The sequence below is a fragment of the Anopheles bellator genome, chromosome 1 (assembly GCF_943735745.2).
Source record: "Anopheles bellator chromosome 1, idAnoBellAS_SP24_06.2, whole genome shotgun sequence".
NCBI classification, from domain to species: Eukaryota; Metazoa; Arthropoda; class Insecta; order Diptera; family Culicidae; genus Anopheles; species Anopheles bellator.
Window position 1 is genome coordinate 57,069,361 of NC_071285.1, and position 13,849 is coordinate 57,083,209.

Below are 13,849 nucleotides of genomic sequence, written 5' to 3' on the forward strand. Positions count from 1 at the left end.
CGCTTTTGTTTCTCTCCGTTTCCAGATGTTCGAGCACTTGAAAGAGCTCATTCCTCGGGCCGTTAGTAGAAGAGGGTGTCGGAGCGCGAGTGGCCGTTCGCCGTCGTTGTGCTGGTCTCGCCGAGCGCACAAAAGCTAGGTTTAAGTGTCTGAGCAACTGCGAGTGGTAGAGACTGTTCAAGGGTTTCGCCCGGCGGATTCGCGAAAGGATTCAGCGTACAAAACCCGCCGAAGGTTTTGTTGGAAGATTTATCGACCCTTTTTGGCACCGGAAGGGGCACTAGCGGCACGGAAGGGGGCCAGAAAGGGTAAAGTAAATTTTCCAACGAAAAGACAACAATAGACGGCAGCACGATGGGGGACGGTACGATGGGATCGGTTAGCTTTCTGCATCTGGGCGACATCGTGTCCCTCTACTCGGAGGGCAGTGTGTCCGGGTTTCTCAGCACCCTCGGGTAAGTCAATTTGGCGGACCTTGACCCATACCGCCACTGGATAACGGATGTCGTCCTTCGCGCCTCTCTCCGTAGCCTCGTCGATGACCGGGTGGTGGTGTGTCCGGCCGCGGGCGACCTCAACGATCCGCCGGAAAAGTTCCGCGACTGTCTCATCAAAATCTGTCCCATGAACCGCTACTCGGCCCAGAAGCAGTTCTGGAAGGCGGCCAAACAGAGCACCACCGCGAACACCGACACCAGTTTGCTGAAACGATTGCATGTAGGTTCCCCTTCGCCAGAACTTGTTGCTTTTCATGTCGATTGGGGCCACTTGGAGAAAGTGTCACGATTGCCCCCAATTTGGCTGACGCTTGTTAATTACTTTGTCGTGATGGCGAATAGATTTTTAATGGTCTCATCGTGAGAACCCGAGCATATCGCGAATCGTGTTTCGATCACGTTCGATGCGCTAATCAGAAACCCTTCGATTGCAGCACGCGGCGGAGATCGAGAAGAAGCAAAATGAGTCCGAGAATAAGAAGCTCCTCGGGACGGTCGTGCAGTATGGCAGCGTGGTGCAGTTGCTGCACCTGAAGTCAAACAAATACGTCACGGTCAACATCCGGTTGCCGGCGTTGCTGGAGAAGAACGCGATGCGGGTCTATCTCGATGCGAACGGTAACGAGGGCTCCTGGTTCTACATCATGCCGTTCTACAAGCTGCGCTCGGCCGGCGATAACGTCGTGGTAAGCGATAAGGTGATCCTGAAGCCGGTCAACGCGAATCGGCAAAATCTGCACGTGGCCGCCACCTACGAGCTGCCGGACAACCCGGGCAGCAAGGAGGTGAACGTGCTGAATTCGTCCACCTCCTGGAAGATCACGCTGTTCATGGAGCAGCGCGAGAACCAGGAGGACGTCCTGAAGGGGGGCGATGTGGTGCGGTTGTTTCACGCCGAGCAAGAAAAGTTCCTCACGATGGACGAATACAAGAAGCACCAGCACGTGTTTCTGCGCACGACCGGCCGCAGCAGTGCGACGGCGGCCACCAGCAGCAAGGCGCTCTGGGAGGTGGAAGTGGTCCAGCATGACAGTTGCCGGGGCGGCGCAGGGCACTGGAACTCACTGTTTCGCTTCAAGCACCTCGCGACGGGCTACTACCTGGCGGCCGAGATCGATGAGGACATTTCGCGCACGGAAAAGTCTAGCAGCTCTAGCCATCCGGCCGGTGGGGACTCGTTCCGGCTCGTACCGGTTCCACACTCGACCGACATTGCGTCGGTGTTTGAGCTGGACTCGACGACCATCACTCGGCCGGAGGGACTGGTGCCACAGTCGAGTTACGTCCGGTTGCGGCACCTCTGCTCGAACACCTGGGTCCACGCCACGTCCGTGCCGATCGACATCGACGACGACAAACCGGTGATGTCGAAGGTGGGCTGCTCGGCGATCAAGGAGGACAAGGAGGCGTTCCAGCTGATCCCGGTGTCCCCGGTGGAGGTGCGCGATCTCGACTTTGCCAACGATGCCTGCAAGCTGCTGCTGGCGATGAGCACGAAACTCGAGAACGGGACGATCTCGTCGAACGAGCGACGCTCGCTGATTGCCCTACTGCAGGACATTGTGTTCTTCATCGCGGGCCAGGAGAACGATCAGAACAAGTCGGACGCCCTCGACTTGACGATCAACAACCCGAACCGGGACCGCCAGAAGCTGCTGCGAGAGCAGTACATCCTGAAGCAGCTGTTCAAGATCCTGCAGGGGCCGTTCCAGGAGACGAAAACGAACGATGGGCCGTTCCTGCGGATCGATGAGCTGGGCGATCCGAAGAACGCCCCGTTCAAGAACATCTTCCGGTTGTGCTACCGGATCCTGAAGCTCAGCCAGCAGGACTACCGCAAGAACCAGGAGTACATCGCAAAGCACTTCGGTTTGATGCAGAAACAGATCGGGTACGATATTCTGGCGGAGGACACGATCACAGCGCTCCTGCACAACAACCGGAAGCTGCTCGAGAAGCACATCACGGCCGCGGAGATCGAAACGTTCGTCGGGTTGGTGCGCAAAAACATGCAGAGCTGGCAGTCACGCTTTCTGGACTATCTGTCCGATTTGTGTGTCTCGAATAAGAAAGCGATCGCGGTCACGCAGGAACTGATCTGCAAGAGTGTGCTGAGTTCGAAGAACGCCGACATACTGATCGAAACGTTTCTGCGCGAAGTCGACGACGATCCGTTGGGGTATCTGAGTGAACTGGAGCGCGGGAACCGAGAGTTTACGGAACTGCGCGAGGTGGACGAAACTGGCCCCTCGTCACCGGTCGGCGCTGAAGGAGCTGCTGACGGAGCGAAGCGAAAGGACGACAAGAAGCGTCACGAGGTGGTGCTGATGTGGACGAACCGGACGGTGAGTCTCCGGACGCGGCGTTCACATGCATTGACCCGTAGCTGAATACCGATCCGTCCTTTTTTTAGCTATCAAAATCGATGAGCCGGTTGGCGCAGGGGTTGAAGATTGGCCGCACGAACGATATCGCGATCCTGGACTACTATCGGCACCAGTTGAACCTATTCTCGAACATGTGCCTCAACCGGCAGTACCTGGCGCTGAACAACCTGTCGCCCCACCTCGATATCGATCTCATACTGCGCTGCATGTCCGACAAGACCGTTCCGTATGATCTGCGGGCCTCGTTCTGCCGCCTGATGCTGCACCTGCACGTCGATCGCGACCCGCAGGAACCGGTCACGCCGGTCAAGTACGCCCGCCTATGGTCCGAAATACCGACCGTCATGTCGATCAACGAGTAAGTGTGTGTAGCGGGCTGTGGGTGACTGGTTTCTGTCCCGTTTTATCTTATCACCTTCCCAATCACTCAGTTACGACATCGAGAAGCAGCCGGACAGCAACAAGGAAGCCGTTCGGGCCCGGTTCAATAAAACGATCGCCTTCGTAGAGGACTATCTCTGCAATCACGTCGTGTCGAAGATGTGGTTCGCCGACCAGGACCAAAACAAGCTGACGTTCGAGGTGGTCAAGTTGGCGCGCGACCTGATCTACTTCGGGTTCTACAGCTTCAGCGATCTGCTGCGGCTGACGAAGACGCTGCTTAACATACTGGACTGTGTGTCGAGCAGCGAGGCCGACGGAACCGGACTTCCCACCGGCCACATCGATTGTAAGTGCGATCCTCTGGGCCCTTTCTGGTTGGGCTACGCTTTGGCCGTCAATGTTTGTTTCTAATTAGCATAAGGCTCCGGCTTAGAAGCGCGTTGCCGTTGCGGTGCGGTTGGGTTTTGTTGGGTTTTGTTTGTTTACAAATTGCATCTTCGCCCGTCTGGAATGCAGCAAAGGAAAAGGAAGCGCCCACGATCGCCGTAACGGACCCATCGGAGGCCGGAAAGGGGGCGAGCGAAACGCCAACCGGCAGCAGCGGTTGTCTTTTGACGACCGATTTCGGAATGCCGAAAAAGATAAATCGTTCCGCCTCGACCGTGGTCGCGCTGGCGGCCGTCGAGGCGGCCAAGGCGTCCAAAGTGCGCTCCGGAAGCATCCCGGAAGCGGTCACTAATCAGGGTAAAGCAGGTGGTGGTGGTATTGGTAAGTTAAAGGGGAACCACCCGGGGGCTGATCTACTCTCCTATGTAGCCGAGCTGGTGTGTTTAGGTTTGGTTTTACTCCCCGATCCTCGTTTACCCAGTTTGTCGTTTGCTCATGGTTGTTATTTTGTTTATTTTCTGTTTATTACTTTGAATACACCTCCCGCCACCTCCAAAATGCACGTCACCCTCGTGGCGCAATAAAAGCACCCATTTGGATGGACACACGCACCGCACCCTGTAGGTACACACGGGTTAAACCCATAACGCCCAGCGTCGAAAGCAGCATACGCCCCGCGAAGTTCCAGGGCGGGCTACAATTAGTTCAATTACCGCTTTCAGCTTTAAAACGTAATCAACTTTTAATTCCATTTTCGACGCTGTACAACGCAATCGGGGAGCGTAGTGCGGGTTTTTTGTTGCAATATTTGTACAACTTTAGGATGTAGCATAGTTTAGTTCTTTTAGTTTAGTATCTGTATTCGAACAGTTAAGTGTATGCTGCTGAACAAACGCTTAGTTCTGTCTGCTTCCGAGCACTGAAGTTGTGGACTAAAAATCCGTTTTGTTCTACTCCGTGCAGCTGAGGGCGGTGTGTTGCGTCGGATTGGCGATATGGGCGCCGTGATGACGTCCCTGACACTGGGCCCAATCTCGACCGCCATCGTTTCACCGACCATCCAGCACCGCAAGTCCGTTTCGCAGCTACTGAAAGAGTACCCGCTGGTGATGGACACCAAGCTGAAAATTATCGAGATCCTGCAGTTCATTCTGGACGTGCGCCTGGACTATCGCATCAGTTGCCTGCTGTCGATCTTCAAGCGTGAGTTTGATGAAAACGAGCAAACCACGACGGACGCTCGAGCGATCGTTCCGTCCCAAATTATGGCACCGCCTACCGTGATTGCCCCGGAGCCACCGGTCTCGGTGGTAGCACCGGCCGATAGTAGCATGACCGATGCCAACAGTAGTAGCACCGGAGACAGCACATCGGAAGTGTCGCTAACACTGAGCAGCTCCGCAACCGAGACGACCGGAACGGATTCAACCTCCGAGGGGCACGGTACCATGTCAGCGAGCGACGGAAGTTCTGCTGCGGAGCTGCCCAACAAATCCGCCCCATCTCAGGGGGGTCCACCCACCGAAGGACCACCGAAAGTGGCAGTCGGTGGGCTTCCACCGACGGCGGAGAACATTAATCTGCGGCAGAAGAACATTGACCTGGAGTCGATCGGCTACCAGGCGGAGGGTATCTTCGGGTGCACCGAGGATACCTACAATCCGCTCGATTTGGACGGCCAAGGGGGCCGGACGTTCCTGCGCGTCCTGCTCCACCTGATCATGCACGAGTATCCGGCCCTGGTGTCCGGTGCGTTGCATCTGCTGTTCCGTCACTTCAGCCAGCGCCACGAGGTGTTGCACGCGTTCCGACAGGTGCAGCTTCTGGTGTCGGACAGTGATGTCGAGTCGTACAAACAGATAAAATCCGATCTGGACGTGCTGCGCCAGAGTGTGGAAAAGTCGGAACTTTGGGTGTACAAATCGAAACAAACGGACGATCTGCTGAGCGGCGATGGTGCTGGAGATGGTGCCGAGGGCGGTACCGCGGGCAAGGGCGGTGAATCGGGTGATGGTGGTAGCCCACGGAAGTCGAGCACATCGGCCAAGGGTAAACCGGAGCTGGTGAAGCAAGAATCGCAGCTCAACTTTGACCAGGGACCGGAGCTGAACCCCGAGCAGGCCCTCGAGTACAAGAAGATCCAGCAGATTCTGATCCGCATGAACAAACTGTGCGTCACGCCCATCGGCCCCGATGGGTTCGTGAAGCCCCGGAAGCACGAGCAGCGCCTGTTGCGAAATGTGGGTGTGCACACGGTTGTCCTGGATCTGCTGCAGATTCCGTACGACGAAAAGGACGACTATCGGATGAACGAGCTGATGCGGTTGGCGCACGAGTTTTTGCAAAACTTTTGCCTCGGCAACCAGCAGAACCAGATTCTGCTTCACAAGCAGCTCGATCTGTTCCTCAACCCGGGGGTAGGTTCACGAGGGTGGTGCGATTGAAGGGGCCGTTTAATCGAGCTTTGGCCTTTTTGCAGATTCTCGAAGCGGAAACGGTGTGTGCGATTTTCAAAGACAATCTCAACCTCTGTAACGAGGTAAGCGACAAGGTGGTGCAACACTTTGTCCACTGCGTCGAGATCCACGGGCGGCACGTGGAGTATCTAAAGTTCCTGCAGACGATCATTAAGGCGGAGAATCAGTTCATTCGCAAGTGCCAGGACATGGTGATGCAGGAGCTGGTGAACGCGGGCGAAGAGGTGCTCGTGTTCTACAACGATAAGGCCTCGTTCAACTACTTTGTCGATCAGATGCGCAACTTCAGCAGCGGTACGCTGGCCGATCCGATCCCGCTGATGTATCACATCGAGCTCGTGAAGCTGCTGGCCTGCTGCACGATGGGCAAGAACGTGTACACCGAGATCAAGTGCAACAGTCTGCTGGCGCTGGACGACATCGTGGCGATGATCTCGCACCCGGATTGCATTCCCGAGGTGAAGGTGGCTTACGTGGACTTCCTGTGCCACTGCTACATCGACACGGAGGTGGAAGTGAAGGAGATCTACTCGTCCAACCACATGTGGTGTCTGTTTGAGAAATCGTTCCTGATCGACATCAACAACGTGGTGAAGGGGGGCTCGTTTACCAATCGCCAGCTCGAGAACTACGTGTGCAACGAGGTGATGAACATACTGACCACTTTCTTCAATAGTCAGTTCTCGGACCAAAGTACCGCTTTGCAGGTTAGTACCGGGCATAGGTCTTCAGCATAGAATCTGAATGATCACGCGATACCAGTGTTCATAATGTGGGTCTACTTTTGGGTGCGTAAGCTTTCGCGCTCGGTAGAGCCACCACCGGCTGCGGCGGAGGCGGAAGAAGAGCGACCGGGTAAAGAGTGGGCTGCGCAGCTGAATCGTATTGTTTGCGGTCAGCGGTATCAAATGAAGCGGCTTCTGCGGCAGAATAGCCTGAACGATGTTCGTTTACCGATGCTGAAAAAGTTGGCCCTCAGTCAGGCAAGAGTCGCGCGCGTTGCGCTTTGTTCGGTACGACCGCTAGACTGCTACTGCCAGTTGTCCTGCTAAACCTAAAACCCGCCTTTACGCTCGTCCCTATCGTCCGTATCACAGAAACAAGTTCGTTTTGCAGGCTCCACTAATTCGTTCGTTCGTTCAACTAACTTTTCACAGAAACGGCAGCTGATCTTCGTGAAGATCTTGCAAAACTCGTTCAAGCTCACGCAGTGCAAATGGTTGTCGCCATCGCAGCGCTTCAACGTGGAGAACTGCATCCGGACGTTGTCGGAGAAGGCGAAACCGCGCGGCATCGCGATACCGATCGACCTGGAGAACCAGGTGGTGAAGATGTTCAACAAAACGGCCATGCTTTCGCGCCAGACCAGCAAGTGGTTGCTGGTGACGAAGCAAACGAAGATGGAGCGCTCGCAGTCGCAGATCATGCGCATGGATCGGAGCATCATCGAGGGGCTGCAGGACATTGTGTCCCTGCTCGAGGACAAACTGAAACCGTTGGTCGAGGCGGAACAGTCGCTGCTGGTCGACATCCTGTACCGCTCGGAGCTGCTCTTCCCGCCGAACACGGAGTCGCGCAAAAAGTGCGAAACGGGAGACTTTATCCGCCACCTGATCAAGCACACCGAGAAGTTGCTGGAAGAGAAGGAAGAAAAGCTGTGCGTAAAGATCCTGAAAACGCTCAAGGAGATGATGACGATCGATTGCGATTACGGCGACAAGGGCGATCATCTGAGGACGATTCTGTTGAAGCGCTACTTTGGGAACGACTTCTTGGTGCAGCTTCCGCTGGCAGCCCTTCCCGGGGCGATTGGCGCTGGTGGGGCCGGTGGTCACGGTGGGATACTACAGCCGGCAATCGTGGCCGGTGGTGCCGCTAGTCCTGCGATGCCGAGCGTTTCGCATGGGCCGGGTGCGAAGTATCTGATCCGGGCTGGCCGTACGCTACACGAGGTGCAGAACCATCTCGACAAGGAAGGTGCCAGCGATCTGGTAATCGAGCTGGTGATCAAATCGATCAACTCGCCGTCGATCTTCGTGGAAGCGATCGAGCTGGGCATTGCGCTGCTCGAGGGCGGAAACCCGATCATCCAGAAGGGTATGTACAACAAGTTCCTGAGTAACGATCTGAGCCAATCGTTCTTCAAAGTGTTCTTCGACAAGATGAAGGACGCACAGCAGGAGATCAAATCGACCGTCACGGTCAACACGTCCGATATGGCGGCGAACAAGGCGAGCGAGAGTAAGGCGGAAGGCAAGGATCTGGACAAGATCGGGAACCGCAAGGCACTGAACAAGGTGAACGGGATTGTGATAACGGAGGACTTCAAGGAGGAACTGCAGAACGCGGCCCTGATGACGCAACAGTCGTACATTAACGCGCGCAGTCTGGCCACGACCGCCGACGGTGTGGGGTCCGATAATGGGGACGAAAGTTCGCTCATGAGCATCGGCAGCTCGGCCCTGGAGGACATTTTGGCGGAGAAGCTCGAGAAGCACAAGGACAAGGACGAGAACAGTAAGCTCTCGAACAAGGTGCTCGTGATGCAGCCGATCTTGCGCTTTTTGCAGCTTCTGTGCGAGAACCACAACCCGGAGCTGCAAAACCTGTTGCGTAATCAGAACAACAAAACGAACTACAATCTCGTGTCGGAGACGCTCATGTTCCTGGACTGCATCTGCGGCTCGACGACGGGCGGGCTGGGTCTGCTCGGACTGTACATCAACGAGAACAATGTGGCGCTGATTAACCAGACGCTGGAAACGCTCACCGAGTACTGTCAGGGGCCGTGCCACGATAATCAGAACTGTATCGCGACGCACGAATCGAACGGTCTCGACATCATCACGGCGCTCATACTGAACGACATCAATCCGCTCGGCAAGAACCGGATGGATCTGGTGTTGGAACTGAAAAACAACGCCTCGAAGCTGCTGCTCGCGATTATGGAGTCGCGTGGTGACAGTGAGAACGCGGAACGGATTCTGGCCAACATGAACCCGAAGCAGCTGGTGGACGTGGCGTGCCGGGCGTACCATCAGGACGAGAACATTCTGATGCTGCTGAACCAGAGCGAAGGAGGGAGTGGCGGAAGTGGAGGTGGTGGTGGCAGTGGTGGTGGCGCGGGTGGTGCGGGTGATGATGGGTACGGCAGTTTGCGGCACGATCTCGGTGACGATGGGCACGATGACGATGATGTTGGCGTGTCGCCGAAAGAGGTCGGTCACAACATCTACATCCTGTGCCACCAGCTGGCGCAGCACAACAAAGAGCTGGCCGGCTTGCTCAAAATTGACAGCTACAGCACGGCCACACCGGTGGCGGTCACAGGTGGGCCCGCCAGTGGCGCCCCTGGACCGTTCAATGTTCCGGCCACAGTGGGCGGTGGCAGCCTCGGTGGAGGTGCTCCAAGCACGGCTCAAAGTACGTCCAGCCTCAGCGTAAGCAAGGCCAACAGCAAAACCAACCAAGCGCTGCTGTACTACCAAACGCACACGGCCCAGATCGAAATCGTGCGCCACGATCGCACGCTGGAGCAGATCGTGTTTCCGATACCGGAGATCTGCGAGTATCTGACGAAGGACACGAAGGTCCGGGTGCTGAACACGGCCGAACGGGATGACCAGGGTAGCAAGGTGGCCGACTTTTTCGATCGGCACGAGGCCATGTTCAACGAGATGAAGTGGCAGAAGAAGCTGCGCGGTCAACCGGCCCTGTTCTGGGTCAGCAGCTACATGTCGCTGTGGAGCACGATTCTCTTCAATCTCGCCGTACTGATCAACCTGATCGTGGCCTTCTTTTACCCGTTCGAAAATGCTGTCCCCGGTTAGTGGACTGACTGCGGTGGGGCTCGTTAGCCAGTCGATGGCTAATGGTTTTGTTTCTTCCAGAGCTAAGCTTTCACCTGTCGTCGCTCATCTGGCTCGTTATGCTCGTCTCGTTGGCGATCGTCATCACGCTGCCCCGTCAGTCGGGCATCCGCACGTTCGTGGTGGCCCTGATTCTGCGGCTAATCTTTTCCTGTGGTCCGGAACCGACGCTCTGGCTGCTTGGGTGCATCACCGTGGTCATGAAGGGCGTGCACATCATTAGTCTGATGGGCAACTATGGGACACTCGAGAAACACTTCGTTTCGATCGTGACCGATGCGGAGCTGCTGTACCACTTCTTCTATCTGCTGTTTTGCGTGTTCGGTGTGCTGCTGCATCCGTTTTTCTTCTCCATTCTGGTCGGTAATGAGGGAGACGCAACGAAATCACAATGTTTTGAACTGATTTCCGTATTTCTAGCTGTTCGATGTGGTGTACCGTGAGGAAACGTTGCTAAACGTAATTCGATCCGTTACGCGAAACGGGCGTTCGATTATATTGACCGCCGTGTTGGCACTCATTCTGGTCTACATGTTCTCCATCATCGGGTACATGTTCTTCCGGGACGATTTTCTGGTACCGGTCGACGAGGAGTATAGCCCGACGGTGGGGTCGACGTTGTCCGCCGATGGGGTCGACTGTTCGTCTCCCGACTCGAGCACCATCAGTCACATGGCGGCACCGTCGGCGGGCATCGTCGACGAAGTGGTTCAGCAGGCGTGTGCCAAGCTGACGACTCCGCCGGGGGCTGACGGTGATGATGGGGAGATGAAGGAGCGCGGCTGTGATTCGATGATCATGTGCATCATTACCACGATGAATCAGGGCCTCCGGAATGGGGGAGGCATCGGTGATATCCTTCGAGCGCCCAGCCGCCGGGAAACGCTGTTCGTGCCGCGCGTGATCTATGATCTACTGTTCTTCTTCATCGTGATCATCATCGTTCTGAACCTGATCTTCGGTGTGATCATCGATACGTTTGCGGACCTGAGAAGCGAAAAGCAGCAGAAGGAGCTGATCCTCAAGAACACGTGTTTCGTGTGCGGCCTGAATCGGTCGGCGTTTGACAACAAAACGGTCAGCTTCGAGGAGCACATCAAAAACGAGCACAACATGTGGCACTACCTGTACTTTATCGTGCTGGTGAAGGTGAAGGACCCGACCGAGTTTACCGGCCCCGAGAGCTACGTGCACGCGATGGTGAAAGCGAACATACAGGACTGGTTTCCACGGTTGCGCGCCATGTCGCTGGCCGCCGTCGACGGCGATGGCGAACAGATTGAGCTGCGCAGTTTGAAGACCCTGCTCGAAACCAATCACATTGCGGTGCGCGAACTGATGGCACAGATTATGGAGCTGGAAAATAAGGTAGGCACTCCGTTGCAGGGTTTTGCTTTCGGGTCTCAATGTCCCCCTTTTTACCAATTCGGTTCCTCCGGCAGATGACGGAGCAGCGCAAGCAACGGCAGAGGCACGCCCTGCTCAATCCAACCACCTCCACGTCGTACCAGTTCTATCCCCAGCTCTGATGCTCTTCAGCCGCACTCCCGGACGATGAGGGCGGCCAAGGATGCAGGCCTTAGAGGGGACTAGGACACTGGGCACTGGGTCACACTAGGAATTGTGCTGCACGTGGGAAGTAGATTTGTGATAATCGTGCAAAATGCTGATTGTGGGCGATGGGGTTACGTTTAAGGCCCTTGCTCTGGTTCCGGGCCTAATAGGCTCAAGATTCGAATCGGGTGTGGATGTTTCGTGTTTGCAATATTCTTCAACAGTTTCATAGTTCTATCAAGTTGGCCACCAAGGGTGAGTTCTTAGAAAGAAATGCAATTCGGGGACAGGGAGACAGATCTTCTAGTAAGCATGTTGTGTACAGAAATAAATCCGTTACAGATCAGTGGTCGAAAAGGTTGCAATTCTGTTTAACAGAACTCTAAGATGTCGTCAAACATTTCACTCGTCTAGGATACGTTTTGTAACAATCTCTTATCTGTTCCTACCACTCCAATTGTTGGCTGTCTTAACCGATGTCCTCTCTCTCTCTCTCTCTCTCTCTCTTTCCGTGAGGCTCCAAATGTAACTGTGAATATTTCCCACCTTATCTTCTACCGACAGACTGAGACTTTCTAGGACTTTTTTCCAATTCGACAACCCCTTTCTATCAATCAATCTGTAGGACAATAAACTCATGGAGTCTAACTCAACGGTTTGCTCATGCAATATGAAGGAATTTTCGATTGCACTCCCATTGAAGTCTTTGTATCTCCATTTTATAGTCGTTAATGCGTAGCACAGTGAAATTTACAATATGCACCGCAGCGTATGCAACGAATAACTGTTATAGATAATACCCTAGAGCTATCCCGGAATCCTGATTTGATTTGAGGCACGTTTTGGAAAAGAAAAAGTCCCATTTCTATCGAATCAAGCTATGTGATATTTTTACTACCTTGCCTTTGTCTCGATTTTCAATCTCCCTACAAAAGTTTGGGTTTTGGCCAGAGTAAAATTAGAAACAACAACAACTATTTATGATGTATTTAGCTTTAACGCATCTAAGATTGGAAACGTAATAAATTTGCACCACTGTTTCGTTGATGGATCGCTCTATTTAGTCGCCGTTGGGTATTCAATAAGTCTTCACCCCATTTGCCTCGTTGCACAGCACAGGTTTACTTTGATCCCCGTTACAATAGCACTCCTTGCAGTAGGCATTTCACGTTTCAAACAAGTTATCGGCATTGGCAACATGGGCAAAATCAAGTAGATCAGCTGTTACTAAAGCAGGGAAGAATCACGCCACAGACGGTGGCTATCTCGTTCAAAAAAGTATAATAAAATTACAAAACTCTTCAACATAAACTCCCTTCTGTTTCAAACCACGGATGAAACGACGGGTGAACCACGGGTAAGTGCACGAGTGAAATACGAGAGCCGAAAAATAAGACACCTTTTTTAATGGTTTTACATTCGACATACGTCTTTTCACTTTTATTGAGTAGCTCGTAGTATTTTCAATCGAATCTGCAAATATGGAGCACGCACTGAACCAGGCAGATTGGAGTGGTTGCGAAGGACGAATTAATGAATGATGGATGTGACAGTCGTGTTCTTTGTGTACTTCCGGATCGCGGTGGCCTACTAAACACTTTGCTCATTTGCTACCCACTCTACCGCACCGACGGAAACTTCTTAGACATCCGTTTGATTTGTTGTTTGTGCTGCCCTGCCCTTTCTTTCATCTTACATTTACGTCGACTACTGTTAGCGCAGTGGATTAATCACAATAGATTTTGTTTCTGCTATTAAATAGCATCACCGTGTATGTTTTGCGTGCTGGCGGTCGATTGGCTCGAAATGGAGATTTCCTTATTCGTTTTGTTTATAGAGAGGCTACTCTCTGGTCAAAACCACAAAGGGCATTTTAAAATTTCACTCCCTTTTTTTCCTAATAATTGTATGTTTTGCATTTATCTTTGGTTCGTCTCACAAGCAGTGATTACGCTTGCTCTGCATCGCGCCTCGTTCCCAACACTTTTGTGTCGACAGCTTTACGATGGAGCAGGTTGTAAAGAGAAGCCCTAGTGATAAAGTTGAGCAAATCAACACCGAACAAAGAAAAGGCTTACGAGGATGATGGCGACGACGACGACGACAAAGATACTAAAGGACAGCGGATAGCAGCGCGCTTGGCGGCACAGAACACTAGCAGCTCGATCACGATTAGGCGATAAACGAAGCGACATTTTAGCGACATGGTGAACGAACGTTTTTTGGTTGTTATTGTTTTAAATACTAATTTTTTATCTCTTCTTTTCTCGCTTAATCAACCCCCCCCCCCCCCC

General features: G+C 53.7%; 1 protein-coding gene across 1 annotated transcript; it reads left to right on the plus strand.

The window, feature by feature from the left end:
* Positions 1-354: 354 nt before the first annotated feature.
* On the plus strand, positions 355-12,839 carry LOC131205883 (inositol 1,4,5-trisphosphate receptor). The gene is made up of 16 exons (XM_058198176.1): positions 355-455; positions 531-717; positions 932-2,842; positions 2,911-3,242; positions 3,316-3,614; positions 4,619-4,910; positions 5,115-5,625; positions 5,737-6,072; positions 6,135-6,839; positions 7,290-9,190; positions 9,287-9,449; positions 9,582-9,957; positions 10,023-10,360; positions 10,422-10,659; positions 10,708-11,369; positions 11,444-12,839. Exons 1-16 carry the CDS (start codon positions 355-357, stop codon positions 11,528-11,530), a joined length of 8,439 nt encoding a protein of 2,812 aa, XP_058054159.1. The 3' UTR covers positions 11,531-12,839.
* The last annotated feature ends 1,010 nt before the right edge of the window (positions 12,840-13,849 follow it).